A 24,361-nucleotide genomic window follows, 5' to 3' on the forward strand; every position below is an offset into this window, starting at 1 on the left:
CAGAGAAAGATAGATTCTCTTCTCCAGTGAACCCAGACGCACTGAGAAATCTGACCCAGAAGAAAGTGGAATGAATCAAAGATTTCCTATTAGTTCAAATAACTTTTCTAAGCAGAATGATTCTGGATCAAACACATTAAAATTAAAAGCTTATATATTAAAGATGTACCAACAGTCAGCAGCGGAAGTTTTTTAAATTTCTTTAATTATTACATGTACAACATAACTGTCACCCTCTTAACTCCCCCTTTGACTCTCCTTCCCAGTGTGGATCATTAGCACAGTATTAATTTCACAACACTTCAGTAATATGTGGTGAGTGATTATTCTGTTTTCAATATTAAAAAAGCACTTGTGGTTTAAGAAAATTTGTGTAATCTCAGCCCACAAGTATTTTGTCGGTCCAGATTTTCTTTTCAACTTCCCTGACATTTACGGATTACTCAGAACAGTTTGCGTGCATTGTATTGTGCTTCATTTACTTAAACACCAAAAGAGAGGATAGCATTTCAAAACAGAAAACAACATAACGGAGGTCGAGACCAGCACTGTTACTGCTGGTTCCTGCAAAGTGACCTTTCGAATTGTTTTTTTCTTTAATCTCAACACACTTTTTCCTGATCTGTGTTTCATTTGCTAACCAGCCTGTTTGTGTCCATGCCCATTTTCGACCACTTCTCACCCCATGAGAACACAGCCACAGAGAAAAATAACAAGGAGAGTTTTGCTTTAGATGGACAAACAATTCCTTAAAGAACCCACAGTGCAAAGTGCAAAGATCTGACAAGAATTCACCAATAAATTAAGTTCATGTGTGGAATGGAACATGTCCCCCAGCACACACTCAGGTCCGGTTCGCTGTTAGACTCTGGTCCTACATGAGCACACAGCTTTTGGCCCGGTCCTTCCTAATGGGGGGTGGCTGCTCAGTGATGTCAGTCCGAGGCGGCTGCTGGGAGACTCGCTTGAGGCAGCGACGTGAGCCAGCACGTTTGAGCTGAGGCCGGTGGATGCGGGACACAGACGCCAGCGTGGTGACATGGAAAACGTCGCGGACGCTGTTCTCTGAATACTTTGAGGTGCACTCTGCGTAGGCAACAGCACCGATCTGCCTCGCCAAATTTGTCCCCTGAAAGTACAGAACAATACGGAATATGGGTTGGTTAAGTGGACCAATGAACAGTGAAGACTTAAAGCTGAATTAACAGATTTCTGGCAGCAATTTGGGGGGCAGCAGAACCGAGCTTTGAACACAACTGTGACATTGTTCTGGTTCACATCTAGTCGCGAGCGTTTTCTGTCTGCCATACAATTCAAGTATTTGTCCAGCCTTCTGCTTCAGTTTGTGTTTGCCTTGAGTCCTGTGAGAAGCCTTATGTAGTTCAATGAAGGCACATTTACACAACATACTGTAACAGTTAGCATTTGGCAAATCCTTTGTTTTTAATTTTTTTAATAGTAGTAAAGATAGCTAAGATCATCCACACTATGAAATATCCTAATCCTACCTGGGTGACAGTAAAACTCAAGCGTAGAAGCTCAGGTGATTCCCAGTAGTGATTAGCACCATCTTAAATTTGGCCTGGTCCAAACTCGTATTGACTTACAGTAGGAATTCTTCTTTAGGTCTAATCTGCTCATGTCAGTCAAGTCAAATTTTATTTTTATGGCCCACTATCACAAATCTCAAATTTGTCTCAAGGGGCCTAGCAATGTGTACAGCATTACGACCATCTGTCCCTTGAATCAGAAAAAGGAAAAACTACTCTTCTACTACAACAACATCTCCTATCTGATGTTTCTCACTTTGCTTCAGTCTCATTTTTTTTGTGTCATCGGTTGGATTCAGCACCTATTTTTAGCGATTAAACATTTACAGCGTGTGCGACCGCATAGGTGTTCAGCTATTAGTGTTAGAGATAAGTCAAAGTACTAAGTATTCAGTTACCAGATTGGGTAACACTATTCCGTCTCTTAAGCTGTGCGACCAGGCAAGATGCATTATTTTTGCATTAATGGAAACGTTCCAACATGTGGCCTATTCGCACATGAACTGTGCGGTTTATTCTGGTGAATGCACTTCCCCCTCGGGATCACATCAGTTGGTTCAAGTGGCTGAAATGTATGCAGGGCAGCCCTTTGAATGATTAATCAAAGCTCTTTGGTTCACACCACACGTTTAAGTAAATTTTTCAACCTATATAATCCATCCTTTGCCTCATTTACCCTTTTCCCCATTGTCTCACAACATTTGTGACTTTTTAAGAGGTTCAAATTATGAAATGAAAGTATATCTGCTGATCATTTTAGGTGCCTCTTCAATTGACGGTAAGAATAAAATATAGCAGGCTTAACATTGGGACTGAATGGAAAAGATTAAGAAATTGTCTCAGAGTCAAATGTGGCTGCAGTTACGTTTTAGGGAAAACATATAGATGTTTTGGTTTAATCAAGGGCCTTTGTGAATTTGGAGCTTAATTACTGTATGCAGAGAAAACTCTTGATGGAACAATTTTGATTCTATATCGACAGGACAAGGAAGGTTGTTACCTTTGCTTTGTCGGAGGTATGAAAAAATATTAATTTGTTGACAAAGGGCTGCCAAGAAGTGGGAATTTGCATTTACATGAGAATAGGCTATTAAAATTCATGCTTGCCACTGTTTATTGCTCCAAGACACAAACAAAACAACTGTATTATCGCACATCCTTCTGTTTGCCTCCGTCTCTGTTCAGTCCCAGGTCTTTTATAGTCCTAGTGTTTCCATATTTGTTGAAGTTATGATCTGACGGAAATTCTCCAAATTAATTTTCAGGGGTTTTGTTTGTGTGCACAAGAGAACAAAGTAAGTGGTGTCATTTGTTGGGGATGATACTATTAAATTGGAATCTAAATAGGCAAATTACTGCATTCAAATGAAAGTTGCCGAAGGCGAAAAATGCAAAGGACTGTACATTTAAAACTATGTTTCAAATATCACTAATGCGGAATAAATGAAACACTGTTCAGTTCTTCACACATGCAAAATCACTGTGGCATTATAGCAGTCCGCTTCAAGCCAGGTTTGACTCCGCGGATGGTCACAGATACTCAGATGCATTTTCCCTGCCCTGCTCACCTGTTCATGGGTGACAGGAATGAGTCTGTGTTTGGACAATTCTCTCATGACGTTGAGGTCCGTCCTCATGTCCAACTTGCAGCCAACCAGCACCACTTTGGCACTGGGACAGAACTCCTGTGTCTCACCTTGCCACTGTAAATTAAAAGATAAATAAATACATATCAGTGCACATATAGGGGCCCTTATGAATTGATTCAATTTTCTCTAATAGGGTCCCCCTGTTTTAGACAGTACACAAAAAAATATTGTAGTATTATTTGGTATCTGTACCATTTGGTACCAGTATGATAATACCCAGCCCTGGTTATAATCTTTTAGTTACCCAGACAACAGTACAGCTCTTTTGTTAGCAATGACATGAGCTCACAGCAGCATGATGCTCATGGTCAGAAATGCCATGACCACAAACATGACTCAAACTATGAAACTTTTTCTCTTCCTCTCTATCGCTCTTGTTCTCTGTGAGGGACTGCTTTCATTATCTCTTCACACTGTGGCACGGGCGACCACTGTGAGCACTGTTGCTGCATTTATTCTCCCTCACAAAGACATCTTTTCTCCCAGATGCCTGCGTCGCTGCTGTTACGGGCTCCGGCGTGTAGTGCTGTAGTGCAGAACGAGCAGTTGTCTCTTCGGTACGCTGCTCCGCCGAACAGTGTGCAACTGGTGAATAGGAGCAATTTAGATGAGTCACAAAGGACCCATGGGAAGAGCGGCGTATTGTTTGCATAATTTTGAGGACTGGTTAGAGTTTTGTCCTTGATAGAGAGTGTGAGCTGTTGGTTCTGAGTGTCTGGTTTATTCATATGATAAATATTGAGGCTGAGTGTTTTCAATAACTGCACCTAGAAATTCAGTTTACGGATATTACACATGTTTTACACGTGTTGGGTTTTTAAGGCTGAATGTGATATTTTTGAGCTTCAGTGAGTTCAGTTCCAGTTGGGGTCACACAGTCCCGCTTTGGTCCAGACTTAATTGCTTGTATGAATTGTCTTTAAAATGTTTTACACATAGTCATGGTTCAAAAACAACGAATCCCCATCACTTTGGTGATATTCTGCAATTTTCCATTTGCAACTCTTTTTTTGCAACCAAATACAGGAAATTATGGAAAGGTGGCGATGTGGCAGTGTTAGCAGGCTGCTAGTCGGAAAGGCATGAAAAAAGGGAAGAGGTGAGAAATTGTTGCCAGCTGCAACGCAAGTGTTGGAGCATTATAAAAAAAAGACGTGTGTTGCCCCGGTAGAGACTGGGATAACATCTTAGGTTGTGTAATACTAGATAAGAGAGATATAGAGACAGTCTAACATTGGAGATTTAAAGAAGCGTTTGAAGAGAGATTGGACCAAAGTGAACAAAAGATACAAAAAGGAAAAGGGGTAGTGATAAGGATTCAAGTGGTGTTTTTGTAGCTTAGCAATGCTGAGAAAGGAAAGGAAAAAAGAAAAGGAAAAATTGGAGGGTTCACAAATTGGTAGGGAGGAAGGCTGTCAGAGATGCGCTGCAAGGATGTTGTTTGAGAATGGAAAATTACAGATGTAAAATAAGCTCAGAAAAAACACATCACAGTAAATGGAAGCAAGCCATGATGGCACATTGTAATGCTTGGGCATTTAAATGAGAGGCTTAAGAACTTACTTAAACTGTGAATCCATGTCACACTGGCATCCTGCGCTTGCATTGTGAGGTCAGTGTGTTTCCCACTGTCACCAAGGTCATTTTATAAGGTCAGAGTTCAAGTTAGTTCTCACATGGACCCCCTGAAGTTGTGAGAATTTGCCCACCATAAAAGATAAGTGTTCTGTCTTGCATTGATGATGGCGCGTTTGAGTGATGACGCTGACTGCAGGAATGTGTGAGGACTGAAAAATGCTCTGGCACATTTGATGTTCACCGCTTACATATGGTCATTAGCAGTGAGAATTAAGATTCGTCTCATCTATTTTAAATGATAGTCATTTGCAAATTTCTTAAAAATTTTTTTTAAAAAAGAAGCTCATTTGCGTTTCATGAATTACCAAACACATTTGTCATTAAATGAAAATCCCAGCTTGAAAGAATAGATTCTGATATCAAGTCTCTCTCAATGGAATGCTCGCACGCCATATAAGTTAGTGCGTGTTGTGTGCTGGTTATAAGCAATTCCTTCATAGGAGGATAGGAAGACAAATTCCACAGTCATCCACACCAAAAATACTTTAGGTTCAAAGCTAATTTGACGAGTCATCCAAACTGAGCGGAACATTTTTTTGCTAAATGTAGTAGGTACACTAGTTGGGACAAATCACCACCAACAAACCCACACACAACTACCAGGACATAGATGCTGACTTCATGTGGCTAACTCAGTTTTTAATACTAGCTTTGGTTAAACTTAAAGCAGTTAAACATCAATATTTTTTACAATAGCAATGTATCTATCAAAAGGCAATGTGGCAATGTGACAGAGGTTGCTCGTAGTGATGAACCCTCGGAGAATTTCCACCTGAATCGGCAGCTCCCCTGGGCTTTCGCAGCAAATTTCGACTCATTGTTTGTCGTTATTGTTTCAGTTCACTGTCATTGTGTAGTTTTCAGCTGTGACAGACGGCTCTTTTCAGCACAAAAGCTCTAAAATCCAGCCATACACCCCCTGGTGACCACCGGACAGACAGTTACCGGCCGGCCGGTGAAGGATGGAGCAGATATTTCACTGAGGAGTTGGTTGAGACCAAACACAGAGCTAAAAGATCAGAACATGTTGAACCTACGTTCCAAATACATGATGATGTTGGTCTGTAACCGTTGGATGTTTTGGGGGATTTTTACCCCTTATGTCTTCCTGTGTAGTTGTGCAGTGAAGCAACCATTTCACAGCCAGCATAGAGAGGAGAAATGATCACAGTGACTCATATCTCTTTCAGTGTAAACATGGCATGTGAGTGTTGCATTAGACGGGCTTCAATATATCAGAAACTACCCTTCTATATAAGACTGCTCTGGTGTCTGTCGTCATGATAAAGGACAAAGGGGACCTTGGAAACTGTCTAAGCTATGTTAGGAAAAATACCGAAAAGCATTAGAGGTCACATTCACACTTCTGTTAATGTGACACTGACCTTCTTCAGCACGCTGTCCAGTGTCTCTGGACGGCTGATGTCAAAGCAGATGAGTACAGCGTCTGCGTCAGGATAAGCTAGCGGCCGCACGTTGTCGTAGTAGGCGGAACCTGCGGGCGAAGAATACACACAAACATGAGCAGCGTTTCCAGGAGGATTATGTGTTATTTTTACTTTGCTGAAGAGGTGACATTTTTTTTTCATTTCAGAGCAGCTTCGGCAGTAATAACTGTGATTAAACGATAATGATGACGTTGAACTAAGGCACTCGGCAGATGACAACCAGTGGGCGTTATTCATTGCTCTCGAGGGGCCTCGTCCACAACCCCTGGTCTGTTTGTCTGACGGTCTTGAATAGGCCAACCGACAGACATGTGACAATGACATAATGAATGGCTCGCACAAAGCGTCACCTGGTATTTCAGAATGGCATGTGTTTTTGCCGGGGCCCCGGGCTGAATTAAGCATTGTGACCTGGGCAAGGGGACACATTCCTTTGTGGGTGGGGGACAGCATTCCCTCTCCATTTCCCTCATTGTCTCCAACACTAAGTGTTTTTTTACCCCTCACCATACATGGGGCTTTGGCAACTTAACAAAAAGACAAAAGGTTGCACAGAAAATTCCCAAACACGTAGAACCCGACTGAAGCTGACACACATATAGCGCAAACACAAATTCCTAGGGTTTACATGTCTCACACGTAAAAGTTATTTCCAAAGTAATCACACTTTCAAGCAAAGAATACTGAAGCTAACTCCCATTTCTCTTCATAAAAATAAATGTTCAAATCCTGTCTAGTCCTGGAGTAAAGAGTAAATAAAGATAAGAAAATGAGTCAGTGTTCAGTTTAAAAGTATACATAGTTTGTTTTGTTAAATAATAGACTAATTTTCAGTTACACAGTTCGGTTTTTACTTAAAGTTGACCTTTTTTTGCATTGACTTTTGAATTATATCTACTCAATTGTAGTTATTCAGATGCATTTCATTTTTTAAATATTTACATTTACTCATTTCTCAATGTATATTTAAATGATTTCACAGCTTTCAAATTTACTCAATATTTTTTTTTATTATCAGTGTTTTTTAATCCATACATAACATGTATTTTCCTGTAAAACCAAAAACAATTCTACTTGCACTCAGAGATCTTAATATAAACATTCATCTAATCAAACGTGACTAACTCATTTAGGACCATAGTTAAAGGAGGATGTACGGGCTGAAGGATTTTTCTTGAAGCTGCCAAATCCTTTGAAAATGTTGATTACACATCCACAACACCGGGAGGGTAGTTTACATTTACATCATGTGTGCAAAGACAAGGGCAAATACAAAAACAGCCACATTCACGCTCATTTGTGCTGTCAAAATCTGGCCCCAAAGGAAAACATGTTTGTGGTTCTGTGGTTGAAAAATGTCAAACTGAAAGGCTACAACCATTTTCCCGCCGTCTGTTTGATTCATTCTTGCTCCTGGGTTTCTCACATTACCATCCTGAATTCACATACACAGAGTAGCTCACTGTCCTTTTAGGGTTTTAGTATTTTGTCGTCGCAGTTTAAGCTTTAACATTCAGAGAACGAGGATGATTCATTCAATAGCAGGCGAATGCAGCAGGGGGATTGTGGAAATGTAGCCGGCAGTCCCCACAAACCACCCGTTGGTTTCCACAGCCTCCACACACGCACGCACGCACGCACGCACACACACACACACACACTGCTTCACACTGTTGGCTCCACCTCTGTATCAGACAGCAGCTGGGATCGACCGAGGTGTTAAAAAGTCTTTGTCTTTGTAGCTAGCAATCCACTTGTGTTGCTCCTTTACAACTAAAAAATGACACAATGTTTTTCTTCTAAAGCAATAGTTTCTGTCATTGTCTGCGCCTCTGGGGGCCCGCTAATGACTCTTTTTCAACGTTTGGTTTGTCCGTTTTGGACTTTCTTTTATTGATATTTCAAATTTTTATTGATTTTATTGGTATTTCTTATATTGTGTGTCTGGTTGCCCACCTTTGTGCTTGTCTGCCCCGCCCCCGAGTATGTTTCACCTGAGTCCAAGTATCCCTGCCCAGTCAGTTCGTCTGCTCATGTTCTCTGTAAACTTAGTGCTTCTGTTTCGTTACCCCCGGTTGTTCTTCGTGCTTTTGCCCTCTCCTATTTTTTCAGTTTGGATTGTCTGCCTTTCTACTGGAGCTTCTTTAAGCCTTTTTTCATTCATTAAATGTATTTCACTGCACCAACCTGCCTTTGCCCTAGTCTGTTATCCTAAATGACTTTAGCTTTGAGCTGATGCCATATGGGTCAGACAGAAAACAAACAGTGTGGAAACCAGAGGTTTTTGTCTCAGCCCACCTGACGCCCTGGTCAAATCTGGGCAGCAGGATGGGGCGCCGTAAAACAAGTCATTTGCAGAGCTGCCTAGTCGGCACTTTTGCAGGCACACTAGGCCTATATAGGTTACAGCTATGCAGAGTAATGTCTTTTGGTCAGCTGCTATCATTAGAACTCGTGCCGACTGTTGCAGAATACTTTGACAAATGATGTATGTGCAACAATAGATTTTACGTGAACAGAAACAACCAACATAAGACATGCGGTAGTTTTGTTTTTAATGTTCACATTTGAATATTTGATCTTCCCGTGAATGCATCAAATTTAGGACGGACATTTAGACTGAAAAAATTCCTTGAATTAAATTAAATCAATAGATTTTCCCATTGCTTTCAACCATGTATCATGCTCTTCCTCAGTAGATTTACACAGAACAGAGACCGATTGAAGTTTCATGCTTTCGGTCAAGTGATGAAAACATTGCTCTACATCAACTTGGAATATAAGGAAACTCCATCAGCTTTGAAAGGCTTAGAAGTGATTGAAAGCTCAAGAAAAAAATCAACATATTTTCTTATGGGGAAGACTTTGTAATCTTGGGTCTTACACTTAGTTCACCAACCAGTTCCTCCAAAACCTCCCAAGGCAAGGGGGAGCAAAAAGCAAAACAAAAACAAAGGCGAATACGAAATAAAAACATAATGAAACTCCATTATGCTTTAATGTTATTTTTAAAAGCTACTTCCTGCTATTTCAAGTAGAAATAATGGAAGTGGAAATCTATTTGCCGCCGTGAATGTAACAAGTAACATCTGTAGACAACAACATGGCTTGTAAAATGGCTCATGAACGCTTTGAAATGAGCTGACGTTGCAGAGCTGTCCAGGGTGCTGATTTCACTCTGCAACTGTCACGTGCCAAGGAAATAAAAATCTCCAATACGCAGGTAACCTGCGATTTGTTTTAGTCGTGCTGCCCCTTTGAAAAGAAAAAAAAGAAGCTGTTTGTTATAGCAGCCTTACTGTCGAGTTTAGGTGATTGCTCCTCTGGTGTAGCTGGTACTTTTTCAGCAGTGATACTATATAGTTGTTTATTGTTCTGCCAAGTCCTCCTTTGTGCCGTCTAACTACCCCTGCCAGAATAAACACGCATCAAGACCCTCCCGAGATTTAAGTCCCTCTCCTCTTGAATCCTACGCTTCATCTGCTCAGTGGTTCCAAAAACACACACCTGCCAAAGACAGGCCTTGAATAAAAACACTCATTAAGAGAAAGCCGTCAAAAGACTTTTGGTGTGTGTCATCGACCATCCTGACAACATGCGGGAGGTTATGTAGATGCTAGAAATGTTTCTTTCAAAGAGTCGTCGCATACACATGTATAAGTACATTTTATGAAATAGGCTTATTTCCTGTTTTTAATGTTCGTATTAAGATTAATTCCACTTTCATGTCTGCATTATATTTTTTTCACATTAATAACAGATCACATCTTCTTTTATGTGAAGGTGAGGTGGAATCCACAGAGAGTAATTACCTGACTCTGCGGTTTCCCTCAGCTCTATATGGGACTTTATAGCGTCTTTAACACTTTGGCTATCTGGCAAACTCCCCTTGCTGTTTTGGTTCACTCTCTCATCTGTGTTTCTGGCCGCAAAATGCAGCTGTACACAGCGAAAAAAACACCGATGGCAACCAGCCTGGCACCAAACTGTGGCCAAACTAAGTTAGAGACTAGCTGGTAAACATGGAGAAGCTGCAGGGCCACATATTTAACTCAGGTGTTGGTGGAGACAAACTAAAACCCAAAAGTTATTCCATATCTCCTGGAATGTTTTTTGGCAAATTGACAAAGTGTCCACTTTTACAGTATAAGGCCATTTCATCATTTCACATTACTGAAAAATGAAAATGAACTTCAAAAGTAGGGAACCAGGAAACCATTCATGCTTATACAAATATTTCAGCTTCACTAGTGCTCATAAAAAATAATCTTGGATAACGGTAGTGCTTACTTGACTCTTCATAAAAAGCACAAATTCACAGTGGCACACACACACACACACACACACACACACAGACCGTGAGGTCTCAAGGTTCCATGATGTCAACTAATCCATGTTCAGCACTCGAGTAGCAGCTAATGTGTATTGATCTTTCTTTTTTTTTTTTTGACCCTCTCTGGGACTTGTAGTACGACGCCCCTCATGGTGAGGCTCCTGCTGTTGTGGCAGCAGAACCAAAAAAAAAAAAAAAACTTCTGCCCATCTGTCTCTGTCTAAAACCCTCTGACCAAGCACAAGCTCATGAGGCCAATATTAGCGTCATTTAAAATGCTTACAGCGCGTTTACTTCGGTGTTTCCACCAGCCATAGAGAATTACATTTCCGTTTGGCACTCAATAATTTTTTTTGAGATATCCTCTGGCTGCTGAACAATGTTTGGCACATTTCTGTCAGCAACAGAAGCCCCAATGCCGCGACTCCACATGGGGTTGTCATGCTTTTGATGTTTGATGCTTACAAAAAGCTGTTTCCTTTTGCTCCTGTGTGTTCGGTCGCTTTCAACAACACACTGGTAAGCATGTACTGTTTGTGCCCTCTCGGCGTTCTATGTAATCCACTTGTGCTCTCCTTTATCCGATATCTGGCTTGTTTTTTTCTTGTGGTTGCTTAGTGAGGTTTGTCCTCCCTAAACGACTGGTGTCATGTTGCCTGAATGGCATATTTTGGGAGAGATAGATGAAGCCAAACTATCAACATGCTTTGAAAATGTAAATGTGAATCCTTTTGTTGCATGCAATTAAAAACAGACAAAAAGGCTTGAGTGCGTCACACACCCAGTGTGTCACCAAGTTCGAGAACCGAAGAGAAAAAATACAGAAAGAATTGGTTGTCAGATTAGAATAGGGAGATTGTGCAAATGTGACGAGATTGCTGCTGGTCTTGGGAAGTGGGGCTGCAACTAATAATTATTTTCACCATCACAATTTCCTAGAGCTGAAAGTGACAGTGTTGAAATTATTCATTTTGTCTGACCCAGAGTCTTAAGTAGAAGGATTTAGTTTACTGTCCTATAAGACAGAAAATGGGCAGATTGTCACAGTTTTGATGCAGGAATTAGGGAATGCTTTGACTCGAAAGTCCTTTTAATAAATCACTTATCAAAATAGTTTATTTTTTACTAACGTAATAGATTAATGTATTAATAGTTTCAGCTCTAATGGAGAGTTGACATCATACATTGCAGCTTTGTTTTTTTTCTTTGTGACTTGACAATATTAATATTGACCAATTCACATCACAGTTTTTAATAAATAAATCCTGTGATTTCATATAATTACGCTGAGGACAGCTACAACAGCCAATGTCATGTGTGAACAAAAAAAGGCATCTAAAACTCCAGTCATGTCCAGATTTGTCATACAAATAATTTGCCCCTACATTAAAAAAATATGTCTCGTTCCATTTATCGTCATAGAGATAAATATGACAAGTAATATGTTTGTATTATGGCAACATGCATACAAAGACCACAACAGGCCACTAAAAAGACAACTAAATGATCTTAGATTATCAGATGTTCATGTAAGAACTTATTCAAACAATAGAGATCCACTTTACAGTATATCCTTACATAATGTAAGTAATCCTTTCAAATATAAATCAGACATTTGACAAATGAAAGGAATAACACGTAAACTCTTCAAATCTCTGAGCTCCACTGAAGAGCTGAACACTCTTTCAGCCCTAATCCCTCATTTGGTGTTTTGATGATGTCCTCTGAGACGACTGTCTAACACCTCAAACTCCACTATTAACTATCATGTTTTCATGTTTTTCAGGTATTTTCTTTAATTCATCTGAATATTCCAGACTCTTCTGCAAGTTCAGCTTTGAGGTAAAGAAGCTTTTTTTTTTTACGAATAAAGTGTCTTGATGAGCGACCTTTAATGAGCCCCACTGGGCTGGTTTCTTAATTATGGAATTTGCGTCACATTATCTATTCCATATTAAATATTGATCTTGTTAGGGATTTTTTTTTAATGCTCCAGAAATATCAACTTTTTCTAATTTTCTCTCAACTGATTATTAAACATTCACTGTTATATAATAGGAACTTTCTTTAGTTAGTCAAAGCTTTGAAATGACTGAGGATCAGCCTGCATGTTGTATCTTTCAGAATTCACTGTGATTCAGAAGGAAAACACGCACACACACACACACACACACCTTGAGATGCCTGCACAAAAAAATCATTATTAATCCTCTCCTATGGCATTTTTGTCTGCCAACTTCCATCACTGCACGGTAATGTTCATTAATATTAAAATCCTGTTTGTCCCGGTTATGCCCTTCTGAGGAAATAGTGCCTTTTTAAGATTTCGATGCAGGCCTGAAATATATATCCAGAGAGGAAACGGCAGTACAGTTTAATGCAATCGATTACTGTACTTTTCTCCCACCACCTGAACGTATAAATAATAATAATGCTGTGTGAATACAACTGTCTTGTAAATAACAAAATAACAAAATAATATGTAAGTGTCTCAGGAGTCTCAGTGGACCTAAAAGTTAAAGGGACACTCATATGATAATATGTATCAACCATAGAGTGTCTATAAAAAATAGAAGTAGCCGCCGGGTCCGGAAAATGAAGCCTGTGGGGAAGTGTCTGAAGACTGTGTTCTCTGGAATAATCAGCAGAGGGCGACTCCCTGGTTGCGAAAATAAGTCAGCTTCTGTAGAAGTCAATGTTAATTGACCACTACTTCTCACTGGATTTATAAAGTCAGTAAACATTTCCCTGAGGAGTTTTTGCACAATGTACCTGTCAACAATATGACAGATTTCACGCATGATGAAGATGTGTACAGTATTTTATAGGTGCTTCACTGAAACCCGTGTCCTCGCAGGGTTTTGCTGACAAACATCAGGTTATGATGTTCTTAAACTTTTGCTAAATTGCTTCAGTGTGACCATAGAACTCGAGTCTGACCAAAGTTTTGAAAGAATTTCATGTGTAGAGGGACTACTAACAGAATATCAGGATGTATTTCAGCGAGAAATTCTATGTGATGTTCTGGCATATTTCTAACTCAGTGGGCACAGAGGGAAGGAGCTGCCAGTGAGCACACTTTTGCCTGAAATCAGCAGTAATCCTGCAGGATTCCTTAAAATTAATGACAGAGGGAGCCAACTGGCATCTGGGCATCTCCCCTTCACATTAAACCTCCCGGCTCCTGTTGTGATTTTATATGCTGTAAAGTTCTGAGCAGCCTGTGCGACCGTGAGAGAATGTATGAACCCCTGATCGATATGTGTTGTTTATTTGAAGCAAACACTTTGTCCTGCTGCTCCAACCCCTCTCCTGCTCGACTGGGCTTTCCAAAGGCTAACAAATAAAGTAAGTGTACTTTCAAAAATGGCGATAAGAGAGTTAAAACAACAATCACTTTAAAATAATGGCAGTTTTGTACAGTCTTCCTGAATAGGGAACGTAAAAAATACTCATTTCTACACTTGTCCAATGTGTTATACAAAGCCTACACATTGACAATCAAAGATCAGGTTGCATAATGAATCAATTTACTAGTTACTTGATTTTTATGTTCAGCATTTTCAACAACTGAGCTATGATTGATCTGGTTCCTGCTCTGACGCGATTTAAACACATTTCTCGGCACCGTGATGTCGTCAATCAACATTAAACTAGGAAACACTAGTGTTAATACGGCCAAAAAATTACAGAATATCACAATACAGTAGAAATAGGGTCACCACTGCTCCAACCCCACCAGCCCTCGCAGTAATGGCTGAGGTGTTGGGTTGGGTGGAGTGGTCATAGCTATATCTTGCATTATAGATAAGGAATAGAGGGGGTCTTAAGTGGATGGATAGACCCTTGAGTGCCCTGTGTGTGTGTTTTTGTTTCTAAACAAAGTGCACTACAAAATCTAATTACCTTTTTTCCAGTCCCAATATCAACTGATTTCTGAACTTCTGTCAGGCTGGCGTCCATTTTAATTATTTTCATGTTATCACAAACGTTTTCATTAGCTAGAAAAATAAATTTTAATTTTCTCTACAGGGCATCAATAAAGGTATGTCTTATCAAGCCAAGTTTGGTTTCTTACTGACTTCTAAAAGTCTGAAGACTAATCAATAGTTTGCAAGTTTGCGTTTAACAAAAAAGCCCCCAAACAAAATTGACACCATATATTGTATTTGGAACATAGAAGCTGAAAGCTTAAGCTGAAAGCGGACTCTCGGGTGGAGTAGGAGTGAATTGCTAAATTAGCTGAAAAGCCTTTGGCAACAATGAGTGTCGATACTGACTTTTGAAAAAAAAAAAAAAAAAAAGTATTTTGTTCAGAATATAGTGTCTTTTAAAAGTCATATCTGAAAGTTGGACTCACTGTGTGCAAGTCCATCCAGACTTAGTGTCTCTTTGAGACAGACTGCTCGGTTACACATGCACCAGTGGCTGAGAGACTGGGCGACCCTTGGGAATGAAGACGCATCTAGGCCATTGATTTTCAATGTACCCTCGGCCTTCTAATGGGCTGCATGAGCAGGAGAGAATCAGACCAGATTGACTGGAGCACAGGCGCGCACCACGAAAAACCTACTGACACTCATTTTGTCTTCGCTCAGCATGCCTCCTCCTATACATGACTCAGAGCACTTAAATCTGAGCTCTTCACTTTGACACTATATCCCATTTGTCTCTTCACCGTCTCTATTTATATATTCTGCAACTCCTCTAATCTCTCAGAGCACTTACTCATACGCTTACTCACACTCACATCACAAACATGCACACCAGTGAACATATTAAGCAGAAAAGGCCAACAGCAAGTTAGACTAAGGAACCAGTTCGCTGCTATCTGCTCTTCTATCCAGAAAGCCTCTGAAACACATTGACACACTACGCTATTTGGTCCGCTCAGTTCTGTCATGGAGCCAGGTGCCACTCGCACACACACAGATGCTCGGTCAGGGCACATCTGGGTAGTGCTTTCAAGGAGCAAACATTTAATAGGGGTCATGAAAGCTGCTCCTGAATGAATGATGGCTTGTTAAGGCAATCTCGGCCACAGACTCCATCGACCTGGGATGGATGGATGGAGGGATGCAACAGGGTCTTTCAAGAGAATACAGTGCCAGCAATGTTTGCACAGTATCAAACAGAAAGAGCAGCATGTGTATAGTGCGCGTGTGCAAGCAAAACGTCCATGTGTGTTTTAAAACCATGTTGGGACATGTTGTTTTCGTCAAGCCCTCAAGGAAGTATCACAGACAAGTCAGGCTGCATGCCTCTGAACAGGAGGCTACCTATACGTCCCTTCACTGCTCACAGTTTGAAATTGCGTGACGCTCTCACTTCACACTTTCACATGCTCAGCTTTGAAACCTGTATGTGTAGGATAATTGCGTTTCGGTGGTTAGAGTACCCTTCAGGCGCGAACCTGCTTTCTGTCGTCAGCCAGCCACAGAGGCAAATAAACCCAGAATCCAACCAAAACTTCATTCTCATTACAGCAACAGTAAAATGCAGTGGTTCTTAATGAGTCCAATGAAGATAAGTGAAAATAAAACTTCAATCCCCAAATTCAAACACTGCTATGTGTCATGGAAGTTGCTAATTATTCAGCTTATTTAGTTACTATGTGACTAAAATTAAAATGTGAATTATAAAGCTAAAACCAGCTTAATTAAAATAATCCTTTGAAACCTGAAATAACAGATTTTTTTTGCTACTTGAGGGCAGCGGAGAGAAACTCTAAAAAACACAACAATGAGATATGATGTTAAATTAACATGGAAAACATATCACGTGACAAATTTACACATTCGGATTTAGTTATTTTGATAAATGTAAATCCAATATCCACTTTTTTAAAGCTATTTATCCCTCTCCTCCAGTTCCCGGAGAGATCTGGCTCTTTAGAAATGAAATATTCCAACTGTGTCACTGATGATATTGAAATATTAATTTTACATGTCATGGGTGATACACTTAGATGATCCCCTTCCTTGCCCACCACTGTAAATGCACTAAATCCTTTTCCTTTAGCACAATGCACTTTCCTTAAAATTATTGTCATACCACCACTTTACATGCTTGATGGTTTCTAATTGCCTCGGATTCTAGAAGAAGAAAAAAGGGGGATCTTAATTAGTACCAGACGATTAAGTAAAAATGTAAAGGTCACCCCTGGAGTATGTATTAGTGCAATTTATGACCTTTTGAAGCCTCACGTTGGCAAATGGTTGATAATTGCTCAACACAAATGCGAGTGAAAAGTGAAATCCTTTGGGTTGCAGAGGAAAACCAGTGGCAAAGATGAAATCACACTGGTAGATAACAGTGTCACATACAGTAGATGCCTGGTATATGGTGTACTAAGATCATTTATCGCTTAGGTTGCAGGATGGTATAAGCAAATCAATCAATGGCAAAATCATTCTCAGCACCAAAGTTGTTTTTTGTTTAGTGTAAATTAGATCAGAGAAAGACATGTGGCATCTGAACTGCCGGGATGCACAGAGGTGTGGGATTTTTTGGAGAAAATGAGAAAAAGATTGAGTGAGACGTTAAGGGAGAGACATAAAGGACAGATACAGAGGCAGACAAAGAAAACGCAATGTAAGCTAATCAAGTGCTAGAGTGCTGAGAGGGCACTGCCCCAATACAGTGGGACTCCTGACCTTGAGAGGAATAAGACTGGGGAGAGGTTGGCAGCCAGACTGGCTGTGAGAAAGAATAGATGAAATTAAATAGAGGAGGAGAAAAAGTGCAGAGAAATGAAAACTGGTTTTATAGCACATGCGGGTGGCTGGGGTCAGATTTTAAGGCCCGAGTCTTTTGTTTTTCCATTTGCTGAGCAACAACTCCTGCACAGCTCCTGCGTAATCGTCATCAACAGAGCTAATGTAGCTATGAGACAGTTTTGTTTTTGTTTTATGGTGATTTGATCAAACAATTGCAGCGAGTTGATGATTCCACAAGGTCCGTTGCACATTAAGATATTGCAGAGGTTTCATACAAATGAGAATTATTACTCGAGTAATTTGTCGAGAGCAGAAATCATTTTTATTTTTCAATGTTTGCAAACAGGCTTTCGTTTTGGGGGGGGGGGGGGGGGGGGGGGCATTTTAGATTGGAGCACAGGATGGAAACTTTTTTTCTCTCCAGCAATTCAAATATATCTATTGTGCTAACAGAGCTAATCTGAGCTCTATATTAAGGCCTGGTCACACCAGGAAGTGACACAGTTTCTTTTGCCCCACTGCCCCCGATACAGGTATTCTGGCCGTGTACGACTTTAACCCCTTGTTACAGTGGAAGACCAGCAAAGTCCCAACAATGCTATTGAACTTGACTTTTTTTTCCAGTCTCAGCTTTAATCCCAGATTAAAAGTCTTTAAACGGCAAACATGAAAGGGACATTTGAACATGTGAAATTCTATGAAAACTGTGCAGAGGCCATTGGCTGGTTGGGGATCATGTGACATGATCAAAAGCTTCTAAATGGACCTTAAGGAGAGGCTGGTTTTTCACGACAGTCATTTAGTTGACGCTATTTCGTCCAAAGCGGCTTACAACGAGTGCAACTGCTGTTTCCAAGGCCAAGAGTGAATTTTGAATCGCATCTTGACTCTCATTGCTCTGACCTTAGCATCGAATCAGTGCCACCTACAGCACAGGCACGAAAGACAGCGAAGGAAAGGGGCGAGGACGGCAGAGAGATTGAGAGACGAATGAGGGACAACGGGGACGTACCCAAGGGAGGGATTCAGTTTGGCAGGAGGAAAGAAAAACGGGGACAAGAGTTTAACCTGCGAGGCAGGGGGTCTGAGGACGAGCATGTTCGGATGTAAAGGAAGGAGGCGGCAGGCTGAGGGTGGTTCAGTGAGATGAAGAATGAAGGAGACAGGGGGCAAGTGTTTGGTCACACAGCCAGTGCCTGATTAATTAAATCAACTGTTTGTCTCTGCACAATGAGCGGGGAGCTCAGAGGCTCATCCTGGCACTTCACCCAGCACGCTCCCCTCTCTGCGGGCCTGAACACCGCGGCTGCCAGGTCTGCGCTTTTCCCACATGTTGAATTGTTTGTCTGCTGGTTGGCTTGGACCTATTTCTGTACAGATTACACGAACAACATCTATGAATATCCCCTTTTTAAAAATGAAATTATGTATTTATACTTGAGCCCATGCGATGTGGATTTTTGGGGGCCGATGGCGTTACAGATGTTAGGCAGTTAAAATGTGCTGAAGGTGATCAGGTGATAAATATATAAATAAGGAAGAAAAATTTGCAATGATTTGCAACTCTGCTGCACAACAACACTCGTCCTGTGCCTCCTCCTCTTCTGTGCCCCTTTTTCTAATCTCATCCTTTCCACTTCTACCCCCACAGACGCTCTCTGGCCTTACATCATTAAATTATTATTATTCAATTATCTATATTTGTTTTTTATTACTCTGAAGTGTTTGTGGCTCCATGCAACGCCGGCGTCATTTCAAACACTGTCGTGATACTTGGCGATGACAACGCAACAGATTTTTCCATAACGCTTGTTTAATGTCTGAGTTTCGGTCACCGCCTCACTCCCACTGGCTTCGCTGCGTGCTTCATGCTCTTGGCTGTCATGCAAACTGCGCGTGCAACCAAACACACACACACACACACACACAGCATACACAGACAAACGTAACGCTTACAAACATTTGCCCGGTTGTCTATTACGCATGCCCGCACACACACACACACGCACAAAAAAGTCTTTACATACTTAAAAACAAAATCAAACAAAACTGTGATTGCATAAGAAACAGCAAATGACGGAGAGGTAATCCCCTATTGAGTCAGTTGTCTGAAGAGGCAGGTACCAGAGGGAACTGCTGTAATACTGATGTAGGTGCCAAAGCACCTGTCTCCCGAGACAGACCCGGAATAGCTCGCGGCAACGCACACGTCTGCTCCCGAGAGCGGCGAGAAAGCCAGTTCAGGTCAGACATGGATCACCTCCCATAATCCAAATCACTCAATGTCTGGCTTCTGACGGAAAAATTCAATACATTATATTAAAGATAGATCGTTTCATATTGAGCTTATTCGCCTATTCCAAGATTTGCATAAAGCCAGGAGTTCATTAGGAAACAGCGAATGGGTCTCTGTCTCAGAAAGAAAAATCCAGCAACTAGCCACTCTGAAGTTGTGTTCCGAGCGCTTATTTTCACTTTGCATAATTTGCACAATTTTCACCGCTGGATAATGTTAATGTGTTTATTTGAGCCACGCAGCTGTTCGCTGTCATCTCCCTCCAGTCTCTCTCTCTCTCTCATCTCCCCTCGTGTCCCTGTCTGTTTAGGAAGCACCGGGATACGTGCACATTGGTTGCCCGAGGTCATTTTAAATCTTTGCAAATGCGTCGCTAGGTCAGTTTGCACGACTGCAGGTGAGTTCATGACAAATTGTAACTTTTCATTAGCCTGGTCTGCAAATTGTCGTTCTTACACTTATATCTTTTTTACATCAATCGAGACAGAACGTGTTACGCGGCGTGCTTAAGACAGAGATGCTGCTAGGAAGATATCGTTTTTTGGCTTTTATGCTAAGCTAAGGTAACGGAAGTTTATCTTTTACCATCATAACTTTCAGCACAAATATAGATACCTTATTGTGGTATATAGTATTAGTAAGTAAATAAGTAAAATACCACCAATACATTTTGCATTTGTGTTGAAATTACATACTTACTAAAAAGTACAACACCTATTTTAATATCCCCGTAGCACAAAATGCTTGGACAGAAATAGATTTCTTGTTAAAAATGCCAAGCTCGTTTTTCAGAAATACCTTAAATCTGATTCACCGAGGTTCACACCTTGGAGCACTTTGTCCACTGCGTTCGGCCTCTTTTGTGTTGCGAGGAGATGCCATTAATATGACATGATAAACTCCTGAGTGACTCATGCTTCACACGGAGAAAAAAATTCAAATGAAGATTGATTGAATTGTTTTGTTATGTGTGGTGGAGGAAATTACTGTTTGAGCATTTCCTATGGTGAAATGGTAATCCACCACACAGATCAGTGTGAGAAAGGGGTGTGTGTGGGCGTGTATGAATGTGTGTGTGTGTGTGTGTGTGTCTGTGACACACACGACAACCAGTAATTTTAAATGGGTGTTGTACAAACAGCCGAGTGGCCTCACCCACTGCGAACCAACAGGCTGCACCGGCCTCGGCAACCGCGGCTCTTAATCTCCAGCTCGTCTGGCTGGTCTTTCTGTCTGTCTTTCTGGGCGGAGGCTGACGGAACGCCGAGCATTAGAGCGGCTCTCTGGTTGTGTGAGAGCAGGCTTTCGGGTGTTGTGGTGGAAGGGTGAAAATGGAAAGGAAAAAAAAAAGTGCCCAAAGGTCTGACAAAGGGAGAAAGTTAACTCAGTGCTGGAGACTGAGAGAGTCCTGACTGTCAGAGCTCCATCTCCATCTCAAGGGAACGCACCATTATGTCATGATGACTGTCGCTGTAATAACAGTGGCACATTCTCCCTGTTTCAAACATTCCTAAGTGTCGGTTGTGCAGTGACAGCCACTTGGCGCGAGACGAGGTTGTTTATCATCTCACAGAATGATGTGACTCCGGAGCAGCTGTTCAAAACAAACCATACGTGTCAAATTGACTCTGAAGGTGGTGACGAGTGCCGACACATAAACGCTGCGTGAGCTCACTCGAGTTCTGTGTCTTCATCTAAAACTGAATTTAAACATCAGTTTAAATTTTTTCGGGGGGGGGGGGGGGGGGATACCATGCAGTAATCCCGACACTGCAGCTGCAGCTGCGGCTGCTCACGTTTTTGACCAACAGCTCGGATGTTGCCGATAAAAAAACCAAACCCAAGGGGGCGTCTCACCTGAGGTGTCCCACATGTTGAGCTCGATCCTCTGCTTGTCGATCTCAAAGCTGGCGGTGTAGTTCTCGAACACCGTGGGAACGTAGTTCTGAAACGAGAAAGTGTGCGTGGCTAAAATTAGATCAGAGCTCAGGGATGTGTGTGTGTGTGTGTGTGTGTGTGTGTGTGTGGCGGGGTGGGTACTGTTGTACCTTGCGAAAAATTATTGTACATTTTCAGGAAACAGGAACAATTGAGGGATATGAAACTAATGAGAGGTTGGTAAAAAAAACCAGAATGAATCCAAATCGCTGTTGTGCAGTGATCAGAGACAGGGGACCGTGTGTGCAGGCAAGCATGCACTGAAAGTAGCCAATTCTGAGCTTTGACTCATTTGCAGATTCAGAAATTTAGGTCAACAAGCTTTGATTCCATTATTCTCCAGAGAGTTTCAATTGGGAAAAAACAAATGTAGTCCATCACATCTAGTTGGGCACCAAACAGTGGACAGTTTTGCTTTTTGTCAAATGAATATATATTCTGATGTTATTGAAATTGTATTGACACCAATATACTTATTCACTGACAAAACCATATAACACAGATAATAAACTAGTTTGTACCCAAAACCCCATACTAACTGCTCATTGGACAATGTATGCTGGCCTCAAAATGAAATAAAGTATAAAGTTTAAATATTTAAAAAAAAACCTTGATAACTTCAAATCGCTTAGTGTCGGTTTTTACGAGGAAAATCATTGAGAACATGGAGATAAACTCTGATTATTTGATTATTTGAATTTTTCGTTTTATTAACTATAATTTCCTCTTCTTTTTTTCTCTGTTCAAACCTGGGCAGGGAGGTGGTGAGTCAGTGTGTTGCTCAGAGGCAGCTCGGCTCACCGGCTGCTGCTCCTGATCCTTCAGCGTTTACATGACCAGGCGGCTGATGCGCAAAAGCGCGCGGAGCCCAGATCAATGCGCACAACTGACTGGGTACGACTCAGAACGGGGGATCCGAACGTTCGATATGGACCATTAAAAACAAATCAATGAACAACAAAGAAGAATGTTAAAAATTAAAAGAAAGGCGTATGACATTTCTGAAGGAATCAGTGTCTGGGGCAACAGCGTCTGGTCTGATTTGCAGCCTGTCAGCTCGTGGTAATAAAGGAGATCATCAAAAAGAAATGAACGTACAGAAATGAATTTGGCCCCAGTGAGTGTATCGGTCGGCTCCCAACTGATTTTGAAGTTTCGGTGTGAATGTCGGTCGCGACGGGAGACTCGGTCGCGCCGTGTGGTTCCGGGGGACTTCGCGCACTTTGTGCTGCAGTCATCACTCATGTGTTCGTGTCGATCGAATGTAAACAGCCTCTCACCTCCGGGTACGAGTCTTTGGCGAAGACATGGAGGAGAGCCGTCTTGCCACACTGCGTGTCGCCGACCACCACGATCTTACAGCGGAGTAATCCCTTGCTCTCCATCGCGCCCCGAGTATCGCTGAGTGGCTCCGTGTCCACTTGTCATTTAGCTCCACGCGGGTCGCGGGTCGCGGGTCGAGGGGCAGGTCTAGCTGTTGTCGTTGTTGTTGTTTTTCTTCAGAAGAGGCAAGACGAAAAGAAAAAAAAGTTCAGCTGCACAGTCTGGTGTAGTTTCGGCTACATGCTCTGCGCACTTGTGCGATCTCCTGCTCCACCGGTGACACTGATGACACCCGGCAAGGTAGCGCCGTTTAAAGAGGGATTTCCTGACACATTTCAAAATAAAAGCTGCGGTATTTGGCAATGTTAAGTAATTGAACACATATAAAGGTGTGTATCTCTCACACTGTAGTAAAAACGTAGAGATAGAGGTTTATCACAAAGAAAAATATTGTCTGAGACCATAGCAAATGTGACGATTTAACAAAAAATATGACATTTTACTTGGCAAAAGTAATTTTCCATAACAAAAATAGTGAATTCAACTAACAGGACCGACAGGAACTGGTGTTATTGTTATAATTGTCATTATTAATGTTGTTATTTTTGTTTAGTTGTTGTTGCTGTTGTGCCATTACTTCGAAGGAAAACCCTCGCACTTCCGGTCTTCATCTGGCAGTCGCAGGTTGACTTGGTGTTGTCTTCTTGTGCTTCTAAGTGACAGGCAATTCTGCACGAATTTAATATTACTATCAATCGGCCCAAAGTGTCAACAGTAATCTCTTAAGAAACTAGAATGTGTCTTCACTTCAGTCCTCTGTACAAACCCCTTTACCTCGTAAAACCAACATCGTGTGAGAGATTCTCCCTATTTTCAATGTGGTTAAACCTGAAGACCTGTGAATTTATATTAATGATAGTGAATTATTGCTTCGACCCAGGTCAACAGTCCAATTTAACTACTGTGTTCTTATACCAGGGGCAGATGAAATTATGGTCTGTTGATGTCTATCAAGTCCCCACCAACAACTCTTCATACATAGTCCAGCAATGACTCACATGCGGTCACATTCTATCAATAGGTGACAACCTGAGGTCCTGGATTATTGGTATGATACAGTACATGGACGTTTGTCTCCAGATGAATGGAGGTCATGTGAATAACTCTGTGCGTGTTACTCATGTTCCTACATTAGTCACTTCATCACAGACAGGCTGTGTCTGTCAGCCCTAATAAGATCAAATGGAGCTGACAGCAACAGACTTCTGACAGGTGCATTAGCGCCATCTTCTGGCCAAAAGGGAAGCAGGCAGTCTTGTTTCTCTCAGCGAGCGTGGGGGGCTTTCAAATTATATTATGCAGAATGCTAATCATTTTTCATGAATTTAAATGCTACTTTGATACTGCACGTACAAATCAATAGTGGAAAAATCAAGAGCGTGTAATATTTGTTTGTCATTTGATAAT

At 41.3% G+C, this 24,361-nt stretch overlaps 1 protein-coding gene across 1 annotated transcript; it reads right to left on the reverse strand.

The window, feature by feature from the left end:
- Nucleotides 1-184: 184 nt before the first annotated feature.
- Nucleotides 185-23,189, reverse strand: LOC118287996 (rho-related GTP-binding protein RhoN). Its single transcript, XM_035613722.2, has 5 exons — nt 22,852-23,189; nt 21,491-21,578; nt 6,223-6,332; nt 3,119-3,253; nt 185-1,129 (listed from the first exon to the last, which is right to left on the reverse strand). Exons 1-5 carry the CDS (start codon nt 22,954-22,956, stop codon nt 875-877), a joined length of 693 nt encoding a protein of 230 aa, XP_035469615.1. The 5' UTR covers nt 22,957-23,189; the 3' UTR covers nt 185-874.
- Between the last annotated feature and the right edge of the window lie 1,172 nt (nt 23,190-24,361).

Source organism: Scophthalmus maximus, chromosome 16 (assembly GCF_022379125.1).
Source record: "Scophthalmus maximus strain ysfricsl-2021 chromosome 16, ASM2237912v1, whole genome shotgun sequence".
In the NCBI taxonomy this organism is placed as follows: Eukaryota; Metazoa; Chordata; class Actinopteri; order Pleuronectiformes; family Scophthalmidae; genus Scophthalmus; species Scophthalmus maximus.